This window comes from Pan paniscus, chromosome 22 (assembly GCF_029289425.2).
Source record: "Pan paniscus chromosome 22, NHGRI_mPanPan1-v2.0_pri, whole genome shotgun sequence".
Classification (NCBI taxonomy): domain Eukaryota; kingdom Metazoa; phylum Chordata; class Mammalia; order Primates; family Hominidae; genus Pan; species Pan paniscus.
In genome coordinates, this window is record NC_073271.2 from 35,538,287 (window position 1) to 35,550,265 (window position 11,979).

Sequence of the window (11,979 nt, forward strand, 5' to 3'; positions counted from 1 at the left end):
GTTATAAATTTCAAGAAGTCAGAGAAGATGGTGAGTTCAAACGTTTTGGGGAAATATCTTAATTGTTCCAGAAACCAGCTTGCTTTACCTTGCCTTGGACTATATCTAGGAACAAGATGACCAACCCGAGATAGCTGGTGGGATTGTTTGCTTTGGAAAAATGAGCTGGAGAAAACAGCCGACCCTCTCATAAGCACTCCATGAAGATTTTTTTTTAAAGCAGGTGGCTTTCCTGCAGAGGCAGTGGCAGAAGCATGGCTGAAGGCTGAGAAAGCAGAGTGAAGTAGTTGTAAGGGGGAGGAGTGACAAAGAGGCGTCAGGTAGCTGGCAAAGTTAGGAAATTAATTAGAGCTAACAAATTAACTGAGGACATAAGTAAATATATTTAGAATCATGGGGTCAAATTTCTTCCTGTCTGAAAGAGGGAAGGCTGGAAAGAACCCTGAAATGTTGGATTAGAATGAGAAATGCTAGGTTCAAATACACACACATACACACACAAGGAGGTATATACAGTTACAGATCTATGTGCATATATATCTATAAATGTATGTGTATGTGTATATGCATATGTATGTATATGTGTGCGTGTATTTTTCCCCTAACTCTGCTGAGAGGGCCTAGAATCAACGACACCCCAGAAACAATGAGTACACTGTGTACCATTCTCCACTAAATACCATTCTCTGCTATAATGAATTGGGGTTCCTTGGAGAAATGGATGATCCTAAGCCTGAGGCAGGCAAAGAGAAGAAAGGCTGGTGTGTATCAAAAGGGCACAGGAGCCAGCTTTAAGAAGCTCCCACTAGTCAAAGATAGGGCAATTTGAACATCAATACCAATAAGGATACATCAGCCTGAGCAACATAGGGAGATGCCATCTCTATAAAAAACAAAACAAAACAAATTAGCTGGGTGTGGTGGTGCACACCTATGGTCCCAGCTACTTGGGAGGCTGAGGCTGCAGTGAATTTGATCATGCCAACACTGCACTCCAGCCCGGACAAGAGTGAGACCCTGTCTCAAAAAAAAAAACAAACAAAACAAAATGGGATTTACCACGTCAGAGTATCTCTTCCCAAAGCACTAATCAAATGCAAAGGGAAAACAGGTGGCTGTGGAGAAACCTGGCAGATTTGTGCTTGAACAGGTAATCAAGGTTCATGTCACCAGGGTGGGACAGGTGACATTCACTAGTGTCCATGGGCACTTGAGAAGATCACAGCACCACCTCTGTGGTCTTTCTGCCACAAGCACAGCCTGTCTGGTTAGAAAAAAACATCAGCCAGACCCAAGTTCAGGGTGTTCCTATTGAATGAAAGGCTTAAACTCTAAACTCTTTGACAAAAATGTTAAATGAACAGAAAAGCTCTTCTCTAAGCTTATAAATGTGGTATTATATAGCTAAGATAATCAATATCTTACGGTTTTCAAGAACATTATTTCAAACACTTTATCTACTTTTATGTGTCCCAGTTTTTTGCTTCAGAAATTTTGCGAGTCACTCTAAACATTGACAAAGGGAGGTTATGATTCTTAACACTGATTGGCCTGGCGTGGTGGCTCACACCTGTAATCCCAGCACTTTGGGAGGCTGAGGTGGGCAGATCACTTGGGCCCGGGAGTTTGAGAGCAGCCTGGGCAACATGGTGAGACCCTGTTACTAAAAAAAAAATTAGCCGGGTGTGTCAGTCCCAGCCACTCAGGAGGCTGAGCCCAGGAAGTCAAGGCCGCAGTGATGCAGTGAGCTGTGATCGCACAACTACATGCCAGCCTGAGGGACGGAGTGGGACCCTGTTTCAAAACCAAAAAAACCAAACGAACAAAACACTGATTGAGAGGCAGTATACTGTGGAAGAAAAAAGGTATGTTCCCAGTTCTGCCAATACAACTAGCTATTAGGCCTCAAATGTCTAAGGCAAGAAATTAGCTGATTTCTCAGTGACATCTAAGGTCCAGTCTAGCACTAAAATCCATAAATGAAATATACCTATATATATAAGCAATTTCAAGTTTATTTGATAACATGAAAATGTGCCATGTTCAAAGTTTGGATGGTTACAGACTAGCTATGCTATGTAGGTTTTGGTAATTTAACAACTTTATATATTTTAGAACAAATGTTTGAGTTCACTACCCGACTGACACCCTAGTCACCTTCAGGATAAGAACCCGTGCCTCTCTACTTCCACCAAGTGGTGGCAAATGCAATGTACTGCACTGAGTAAAGGGCTACAAATCTTTACACAAGTACCCGTTTTTAGCTACCCTGACACAACATTCTTTTTAATTTTCAGTGTTTGCTTGATTATTTTTACTAGATTTTCATTCTATTTTAATAGAATTGTACTAAAACACACGGCGCTTAGTATCTCTTACACATTAGAATGTTCATTTCATTCATTCTTTCAGCACCCATTTGAGTGCTTACTATGTGCCAGGCACTATGTGGGGTGTGGAGATACAATGATGAACACAAACAGCAAATGTTTCTATTTTTGTGGGCCTTATGTCAGTAATGAACTAATCATAATAGTGACTGTCCTGAGTGTCTTCAAGGACGGAGATACAACTCTGTGAAGATAAAGAAACCTGATCCTGACAGCGATCAGGGAAGTTATCCCTGTAGAAGTACTGTCTGAGTTGAGATAGGAAGGGTCAGTGGGAACTAACTAGGCAAGAGAGGATGAGAGGGAGGAGGGAAAAACAATGCAGACAGAGAGGAAAGAATGCCAAGGCCTGGTGGGTGGAGGAGGCCCATGTGGCTGAAGCCCAGTGAGAAGGGCCAGCGGTTTCAGATGAGTCTTGAGACGCAGGCGGGGGTGAACAGCTGCAGGGCCTTCGGAAGGCGTGTTTATGATGTGGATCATTAATCCGAGGGCAATGGGAAGCTGGCTGTAGGCAAAAGAGGGAGGCGGGGAGGGGTGGCATAATCAGCTCTGCCTTCTGAAGGTTACTCTGGCTGCAGGGTGAAGAATCGAGAAAAGCCAGAGGGGATGTGGGGAGACCAGCTGGTACAGGACTGCGGCAGGCTGAATGAAGGTGGTGGTTTGCACTTGGGTGTCCACGACAATGAAGAGATGTGAAAGATGCCCAGGAGCCAACCTCACCTGGGCTTAAGGATTCACTGGGTGTTGGGGTGTGATAAGGGTCAAGGAGGAATCCTAGGTACAATGGAAGAGCTTCCAGCTGGGGTTGGGAAGTGGGGTTGTTTGGTTTTGTGCATGTTGAATTGGAGGAGACTGAGTGGTATTAAGAAACACTGTCACGCAGCTAGCTGAACGTACGAGTCTAGCTGAGAGAAGGTCAAGTTGGAGAAAGGTGGGAGTCAAGAGCACAGGGCTGGAACTTAAAAGCTGTGCGTGTGAATCTGTGCCTTGTGCTAGATGAAGGGGCGCAATGGAGAATAAAATGGGAACAGATGCCGAGCTTTGAGAATCTCCAATATTAAGGAGCCTGGGAGAGGAGGGTGAGCCAGAATGGCAGCAGGAAAAGCAGAAGAGTCAGGGGTGGTCACAGAAGCCAAGGGAAGACAGTGTTTGTAGAGTGAAATGGGGGCAGCAGTTTCGGATGCCGCTGAGAGATTGAGCAAAATGAAGCCTGAAAAAGTCTCATTCCTGGTTTTTGTTTTAGCAGAGATGAAGAGGGAAGCCAGACTGGCTGAGGAGTGAGAGACAAATAATAGAGGCATTGAATATGGCAGTTCTTTAAAGTTTGCCTGTCGAAAGGGATAAGGGATTGGACAATAACTGGAAACTGAAGGGGAACGTGGGGTCAAAGAAGATTCTTTTTTTCTCTTTTGTGATGGGAGACTTGAACATGCTTCAAAACCATGGCAAAGAGCCAGCTGAGATGGAACAGGTGATCATACAGGAGAGGGAATGTATACCTGACAGGGTAGAGTTTTTGGCGAGTGGAAAGCGATGGGATCCAAAGCACGGAGAGGGAGTGGCCTTGGTTAGGAGGAGGAAGGAAGGTAGGAACAGATATAAGTAAGGCTTGCAGTTTTGGGAGCTGAAGAATGAGGGGATTCCCATGTGACAGCTTCAAGCTTCTCTATGAAGTGACAGCACAAGGGCATGGTGGGAGATCAAATCTGAGGAAAATGGTCATTTATGAAATGCAATCTCCTACAGACCCTCAGCTAACCGTGGCAATCCTACTCTGTTACTTTGGTTAATTGGGGTTTTACCTGATGGCAAAAGAGAAAAGATGGGGCTAGGAGTTTAAGAGAGTGGCAAGGGTAGGGCCGGGCGCAGTGGCTCACGCCTTTAATCCCAGCACTTTGGAAGGCCGAGGCAGGCAGATTACCTGAGGTCAGGAGTTTGAGACCAGCCTGGCCAACATGGTGAAACCCCATCTCTACTAAAAATACAAAAATTAACTGGGCATGGTGGCGCACACCTGTAATCCCAGCTACTCAGGCCGAGGCAGGAGAATTGCTTGAGCCCAGAGATGGAGGTTGCAGTGAGGCGAGATCTTGCCACTGCACTCCAGCCTGGCCGACAGAGTAAGGCTCTGTCTCAAAAAAAAAAAAAAAAAAACAACAACAAAAAAAGAGAGATTGGCTAGGGGCCTTAGCTCCTTGAGGGCAGGGACCTGTCACATTGATCGCGGTATCAGCACCCAGGTACTTACTATTCAAAATGATCAGCATACAGATGATCATTTGTCTGCATCTCAGTTTGCCTCTTTTGGTGCTTCTCTAAAAAATAAAAAAGGAGGAGCTTAAACTCCTACATGATTCCTGTCTTTGCGCTGGGAAGAAGGCTCTGGGTTCTTTTGTTCTTCAGGACAGTCCCTTGTAAAGCTCTTGCCATAGTTCTGTTCCAGGGGCACTGTCATATTTATACCTAACAAAGCTAAGGGGTGTCTTTACATTTTTAGCTTGTTAGCAGGATGCTTATACGGCCTTGTTGACCCGGTTTAAAAGTTGCAATTTGCAAAATACATACTGAAAATACTGCACTTTTACCTATGGAAGTTGTAATTTATATAAGGAAATTGTAATTTATATAATCCTTTAAAAAACTTATTCATACGAAATAACAGAGAACGGGGAAATACCATTAAGACTGTCATGCTCAAGTGGGGGAGGGGCAGACTCAGGGAAACCAATTAGGAAGCAAGTAAAATAATCCACGCACCAGATGATGGGGGCCTGGACCAAGGTGGTGACAGTGGCGGTTGAGAGAAATGGTAGAATTGTGAGTCTATTCTGGGTGCATTTTGAAGGCAGTGCTGACAGACTGAAGGTGAGGAAGAGAAAAACAGGACTCAAGCAGGATGCAAGACTCGGGCAACTGGAGGATGGAATTTCCAGCAACTATGGTGGATTAAGATTGTGGGAGGACAGGCTTGGCTTGGGGAATTATTGAGCGCTATCTTGGACGAGCTGTGTTTGAGATGCCGTAGACATCCAAGTAGGGATGTGGCAGGCAGCTAAATGCAGGGATCTGGTGTTCAGGGGAGGGGCGAGGGCTGGGAATGCACACTTGGGGCTCACTGGAATTCAGATAGGCTCTGAGTACAGGCGACTGGATGAGTTCATCTAGGGATTGAGGGTAGACAGAAAAAAGGCTCAAGCTCACATTCAGCCGTGGAAAAAAACTGGTCTCTGAAAAAAGTTAACCGTTGGCTTAAGTGTGGCAACGAAGCGTTAACGCGCTGAGGGGAGGGTGTGGATAAAGAGTCCCGAGGCTGGGTGAGTGGGGGACAAACACAGAGAAGACATTTCAAAAGATTTAGATTCCTACGAGATAGGGAGATGCCAGCGCTAAGGTTAGAAAGAAAAACGAATCCAAAGCAAAACAGCAAGTAAGCAGAGGCAAAATCGGAGGTCAGATAGAAAATTCAGATAGAAAAACCCCAAAGTTCCCTCGGTGGGGCGGCGGTGAGATCGGCCTCCGCCCCCTCGCCAGACCCAGGCGCGGCCCCGGGAGCGCTAGGTCACCTCGGCCCAGGCCGTCCCCCTGCCCAGCGGGCCTGAGAGTACGTGTGTCGCCGGGGCGCCCGGTCACTGCCGAGCCGGGGTAGCTGTTCCTTGGCAGACTGTGCCGCGAGGAGGAAACGGCGGGGCGCCAGCGAGGCAGGCAGGGGCGAGGACTGAGTGACCGGCGATACTGGAAGCCCAGAAAGAGCGTAGCAGGAGGGTCCGGAAGGGCCCAGAGCTGGGGCTGTAACAGGGTAACCGGCTGAGGGGGACGACGGCAGCAGCGGGGCCGTTACCTGCTCCGCGCTGTTCCCGCGACTGCGCCAACCCCGCAGCGCCGGCGCGTCACCATGGAAACCCGCGCGCGGGGCCTCCTGGGAAGCGCCGGCCTGCGGGGGCTGGGCGCGCGCATGCGCACTCGGGCAGCAGGAGCCGCGGCGGGGAGGGGCGTCTTGGGCCTGGAGGTCAGTGTGGCCTCGCGTTTGTCTTCGGTGACGGGAAGTGAGTTTCTTGTGTAGACGTCTGTAAACGATCCTCCTGCCGTCCCTGTTCGGCGCCCGGGACCCTCCCTTCCCGCGTGGCCGCACCGAGACGAGGGAACCTGTCACGCGCTCTGGCGCTCTCCCGACCTCTTAAGGCTCTGTCAGTCTTAGGTAACTTGAGTCAGTAGGTGGGTGTAGACGCCTGCCGGTAGGCTGCTAGGCAGCGGGTGTAGACGCCTGGTCAGGTCCTGGGAAGCACAGTTCCCCTATTAACCCCTTGTCATAAAGACGATTTTTTTTTTTTTTTGTAAAACAAAATCTGATGACAAAACAATGCATGTTTGGCATAGAGAATATAGAAATGTACAGGCAAGTCCAAAGCAAAAGTCAAAATCACCTAGATGATGGAGTTACAGGTGTTTTTTAATGACAGCATAGGAATTTGGCATAATTTAGGAAGACTTACATTGTTTCCTTTTATTTATTTACTTTTTTTCCTGCGTCAAAGCCATGTTGAATATCCTTGCAGATGAATCTTTGAGGTCACCCCTGACTGTTTCCTTAGGATAAATTCCTACAAGTGAGGTTGCAGGGCCAAAGCATATGCTCACTTTGAGGCTTTCTAAAGGTAGAGGGAAACTGCCTTCCAGTAAGTGTCCCAATACTTGGCCCGCATTGGAAATTCTCTTTTTTCTTAAAATTTTTTTGCCCATTTTATTGTCAAAAATTGGCATCTTTAATTGTATTCACTTCCTTGTTAGTAGGAAGAATAGACTTTTTCCCATATCTTGAGTGCCATTTGTCCTTATTGTGTGATTTGCATTTTCCTGTCTTTTGTCCATTTTAAAACTTGACATTCATCTTTGTAAAAATGGGTTTTGTAAGGACTTTTGATGCTTGAAAACTTGGCTTGTGATATACGTTGCAAATATTTCCTCAGTTTGTCAGTTACCTTTAATTTTGTTTACAGTGTATTTTGGTATTTGTTTAGAGTCAAGCTTATTACATTTCTCTTTATAGTTTCTGCATTTGGTTTTTATATAAAAGGAGAAACGGGTGTTTTTTTTCAAATTGACTTTAATCCTACTTTGGTAGAAGTGGGTTAGGACAAGCTTTCTCTCCATATCACCATTTCTTCCTCTAGAAATGCATGACCCACCGTGAGTTTTGGTGGGCCATGCATTTCTAGAACTCCTTAGGTAGGGAATTATCCGTATAAGATGGGTGCCGGTTGTTTTTGCTGGTGGTGGTGGGCGGGGCAACATCTCCAGGTAGGCAAACATTAGACAAATGTCACTCTAGACTTGACATTACGGAAAGATGGGCTGATGCTTGGTGGCTGGTGGTGGCCCCATGACAGTAACGAGAGCGGAGTTTTGCCGTTGCGGGAACATCCAACCCTGGAGCTCAGGACTGGAGGAATTGAAAGGTAGAGTTTCCTTAGAATGGTTTCCTCCTCTTTTCTACCAGCTTTTCCCAGTCTGTAGACATGATAAGTCACTGCAAATCTGCCCTTGAATCTTTCTTTGCTTTTGCTTTTGCTTTTTTTTTTTTTTTTTTTTTGAGACGTATCACTCTATCGCTCAGGCTGGAGTGCAGTGGCGCCATCCCAGCTCACCACAACCTCCGCTTCCTGGGTTCAGGTGATTCTCCTGCATCAGCCTCCTGAGTAGCTGGGATTACAGGTGTGAGTCACAACACCCGGCTAATTCTTTTTGTATTTTTAGTAGAGATGGGGTTTTGCGATGTTGGCTAGGCTGGCCTTGAACTCCTGACCTCAAGTGATCTGCCCGCCTCGGCCTCCCAAAATGTTGGGATTTCAGGCATAAGCCACCGTGCCCGGCCTTTGCTTTTGCTTTTGAAGGGGTGTTCTTTTCTGTGTACACAATGGAAGGAGAAGAGCCATGGCCTTTCACTATTCTGGGGCCATCTCCATCATGCCACATAAAAAGCATAGCCTTTATTTCTCTATATTAGGTTCTTAGGTTCCTAGGGATGCCATAACAGACTACCACGAGCTTAGGGGCTTAGAACAATAGAACTTTATCTTCTCACATTTCTGGAGGTCAGAAGTATGAAACCAAGTTGTCTGAAAGTCCATGTTTCCTCTGAAGGCTCTTAGGGAGAATTTTTTGAGTCTTCCAGCTTATGGGGACTCCTGCTATTCCTTGGCTTGTGGCAGCACCACTCCAATTTCTGCTTCCATCTTCACAGGGTGTTCTTCTCTGTGTCTCCCTGTCTTGTCTTCTTATAAGGACAACCAGTCATTGGACTTAGGGCCCACCCTAAATCCAGGATGATTTAATCACAAGACCCCCCCAGCTGATTACATCTGTAAAGACTCTATTTCCAAATAAGGTTACATGCTGAGGTTTGGCTGAACATGAATTTTGGTGAACAATATTCAACCCACTACAGTTATTATGGTAATCATTTCCATCATTCTACATAATAAAGACGTGTCTTTATTTGTCATTTTAAGTTATCTGTAAAGTTATGTAAATCAAAACATCATCTGGTATCATTTATCATGAGATCATCTGGGGGTCTCTATGAAGTTTGTAGCCCAGTACCTCATGTCTTTAAATCAAAATTAATCAAATCAAAAAGTGATGTTATTTGACTTGTTAAAATATACTCCAACAGACGGACAAAATGAACTCCTGTTTCCTAAAATGAGATGCACCAAAAACAGAATGTCCTACTGGGGAGGCTGAGGCAGGAGATGAATCTGGGAGGTGGAGGTAGCAATGAGCTGAGATCAAGCCACTGCACTCCAGCCTGGTGACAGAAACAAACAAAAAACAAACAACAAAACAAAACAAAACAAAACAAAACCTCCAGAATGTCACAGCCAGAAGGATGAGGGGTTAGTTACGTATTTTTGCATTATTAACTGCTATTAAGTAAGCAGAAACCAGCTTCGAAAAAGCATAGCCAACACAACTTCAGCTGGAAAATTTCCAACTGACCCCGATAGACTGCCTGATGCCAGCCAATGGAAACATTCCCTCCCTCAGTATGCGCCCCCACCCCCAAACGCCTTGCAGACCTACTACAACTCCAGTTGGACAAAGGACTGGTCTTATAAACATTCTTCATTGATAAACAGCTGCAGACCTCCAGCCAATTTTGGCCAGCTTATAGAAATTGCACATAAAATGTCTTTGTGCCCTATAGTTCACCTGTTGATATAAAGAGCCAAATTCCATCCCATTTTAATGCTAGAACTCCACCCCAAGGTGAACATGGAATGTATGATACATATATGTTTACCCACTGCACACATGCCTGAATTTCCTCATAAATATTAGTAGATCCTCTGCAACCTTGCTCAGTATGTATGTAAGGCTGACTCTGTAAGACACAGATACCAGCTCCTTCCTCCCTTCTGCAGCATGTGCATTTTTGGTTTTTTCTGTAAGCTGCATTCCCCAATCTGCAGGTTGTATCTCCCCCTAAAAATAAAATCTCCTTTCCTTCCTCCGTGGATCTCCTGGTCTTTGTGAACAGACGTAAACAGCAAGCAGGAGATGTTGAATTGTTGGCTGCTTGCATCTTCACTAAATTATACACCTTCTTTCTGAAGTGGATTTTGTAAGTCAGGGGTTCATTGAGCTTTATTTTAAGATGCATTTGGAATGTTCGCTATTCCTGTTAATTATGTTGAAGCTCGTTTGTGTCATTAGTGTAATAATACATTAGAAGGAATCTTTCACCTGGAGTTTTCAGATTTTTAATTTGTACATTTTTATGGTCATTTCGAAAAGAGTAAACTTAAAAAAATTCATAGTGAAAAGGGGGCACTAGGAATTTGAGGGTAGCATCTCAGGAGCTTCTCATGTGGTGTAGAGAGGAATGGGGGAGGCTTAAGTCTTGGATATGCCATTTCCTATTCCCATCATCTCTAGTTCTGTGTCCTCATGGTGAGTGGGCATAATAATGGAACACAGTTTTAGGGTTCTTATACAGGTTAAGGGAGTGGCTTATGCAAAGCACCTAGAGCAGATCTGGCACATGGACAACACCTACAAATTGTTAGCTGTTATTTGAGTAGGAAATTAATTTCTCCCCAGGGTTTGCAGATGGAGGAGGTGTCATTATTGAGGGCAGTTTTCACCTGATATAATCAAGAGATGCGTATTCTCTAGAGCACATGAGAATCCAGCTATAGTTTATGCTACTAACTTACAAAGTCATTAGAAAATATGCCCCCACTTTCTTCAAGAATATTTGGAGAAATATGGCATGCTTATGTGGCAGACTTTAAGGTGTGAAAATATATAATTGTATGAAAAAATAATACGTACCGTAGAAATTTTGAAAATGCAGAAAAGAAAAACTGATCTGTAATCCTTGATGTGCTTTAAAATAAAATTTATAATTCTACTGACTTAAATTTGGGGAACCATTAGTCATCTTCATCAAGGACCTTATTTTTGGAGCAGCTAACTTTGCATGTTGAAGCCAAAAGTTAAATGTTGGTAGTCACCTCAATCATTCATTGTGATGTAGAGGCATTTAAGCGATATTCCAGGAACTGGGATATTCCGGGGACTGGGATGTCTTTTCTCGTTGCAGGCACCTACCTGAGGGGGTGGGAAACATGCCTCTGGGGCTCTGGGACTCAGGTGAAGAGGGAGTACAGAAGCCTGGGAGATTCCTCTCTGCTTCAGAACGTCGGTGCCACCCAATCCATGATGAGCAGCAGGGGATTTTAAAAAGGGAGCCGGAGAACAGACAGAGAGAGAGACAGTAAGAGACTCAGTTATCTAAGCTAAATATCCCCCAAGTGCTTCTTGAAAAACTAGCCCTTTGTCCCTAATGCCCTTGATCTTGATTTTGAAATCTATCAGAAGAATTTACGTAGCTGGCATTTGGGCTTCTTTGCTAGATTTTGTATTCCTTTAATTTAATTTGTTTGTTTGTTTGATTTGGTTTTGTTTTAGAGATAAGGTCTTGTTCTGTCACCCAGGCTGGAGTGCCGTGGGTGCGATCATAGCTCACTGCAGCCTCAAACTCCTGGCTAAAGGGCTCAAGGGATCCTTCCACCTCAGCCTTCCAAGTCGCTGGAAATACAGATACAGGCGCCTGCCAACATGCCTGGCTGTTTTTTTTTTGTGTTATTGTTGTTGGTAAAGTCGTACCTCAGTATGTTACCCAGACTGGTCTTGAACTTCTGGGCTCACACAATCCTCCTGCCTTGACCTCCCAAGGTGTTGGGATTACAGGTGTGAGACACCGCCCCGGACCCTCTCTAACTTTTAACACAATTCGAAATACCTGTATAAACATTAAAATGTATAAACACAAATATATATAAATAAACACAAAATACCTATGTAAACAAAGAGCCTATTATAAACAGATTATTTAGGTTTTTTCCCCAAGCACTTTAAAATAGTTAATAAACTTCAAGTCAGTGACAAGTAAATAAAATAGTGAGACAATTGGCTTGTTGCAGCCATGAGTATTGACAAGCCAGCGGCTATTTCCCTGCCTCCCTGGATGTCAGTGAAACTTTAGATGGCCCATGGCTGGTCAGTTTCTGTTCTTTAGGAGAAA

At 44.7% G+C, this 11,979-nt stretch overlaps 2 protein-coding genes across 12 annotated transcripts in view; one reads left to right on the plus strand and one right to left on the minus strand.

The window, feature by feature from the left end:
• LCA5L (lebercilin LCA5 like) overlaps positions 1-6,298 on the minus strand; it is a 47,865-nt gene extending 41,567 nt beyond the window's left edge. For 2 of the 10 annotated variants that reach the window (XM_055105285.2, XM_055105283.2), the window contains exon 1: positions 5,954-6,254. The gene's annotated coding sequence lies outside the window, so the exon portion shown is untranslated. Of the gene's footprint in view, positions 1-4,638; positions 4,706-5,147; positions 5,250-5,953 lie in introns of those variants that run through there. The other 8 variants (XM_055105286.2, XM_055105288.2, XM_055105284.2 and 5 more) reach the window with 8 other exon arrangements.
• SH3BGR (SH3 domain binding glutamate rich protein) overlaps positions 5,132-11,979 on the plus strand; it is a 70,238-nt gene continuing 63,390 nt past the window's right edge. The window contains exon 1 of one of the 2 annotated variants that reach the window (XM_034948239.3): positions 5,132-5,255. In XM_034948239.3, coding sequence (XP_034804130.1) covers positions 5,151-5,255 — 105 coding nt within the window. In that variant the 5' untranslated portion in view covers positions 5,132-5,150. Of the gene's footprint in view, positions 5,256-6,272; positions 6,397-11,979 lie in introns of those variants that run through there. The other variant, XM_057300954.2, reaches the window with a different exon arrangement.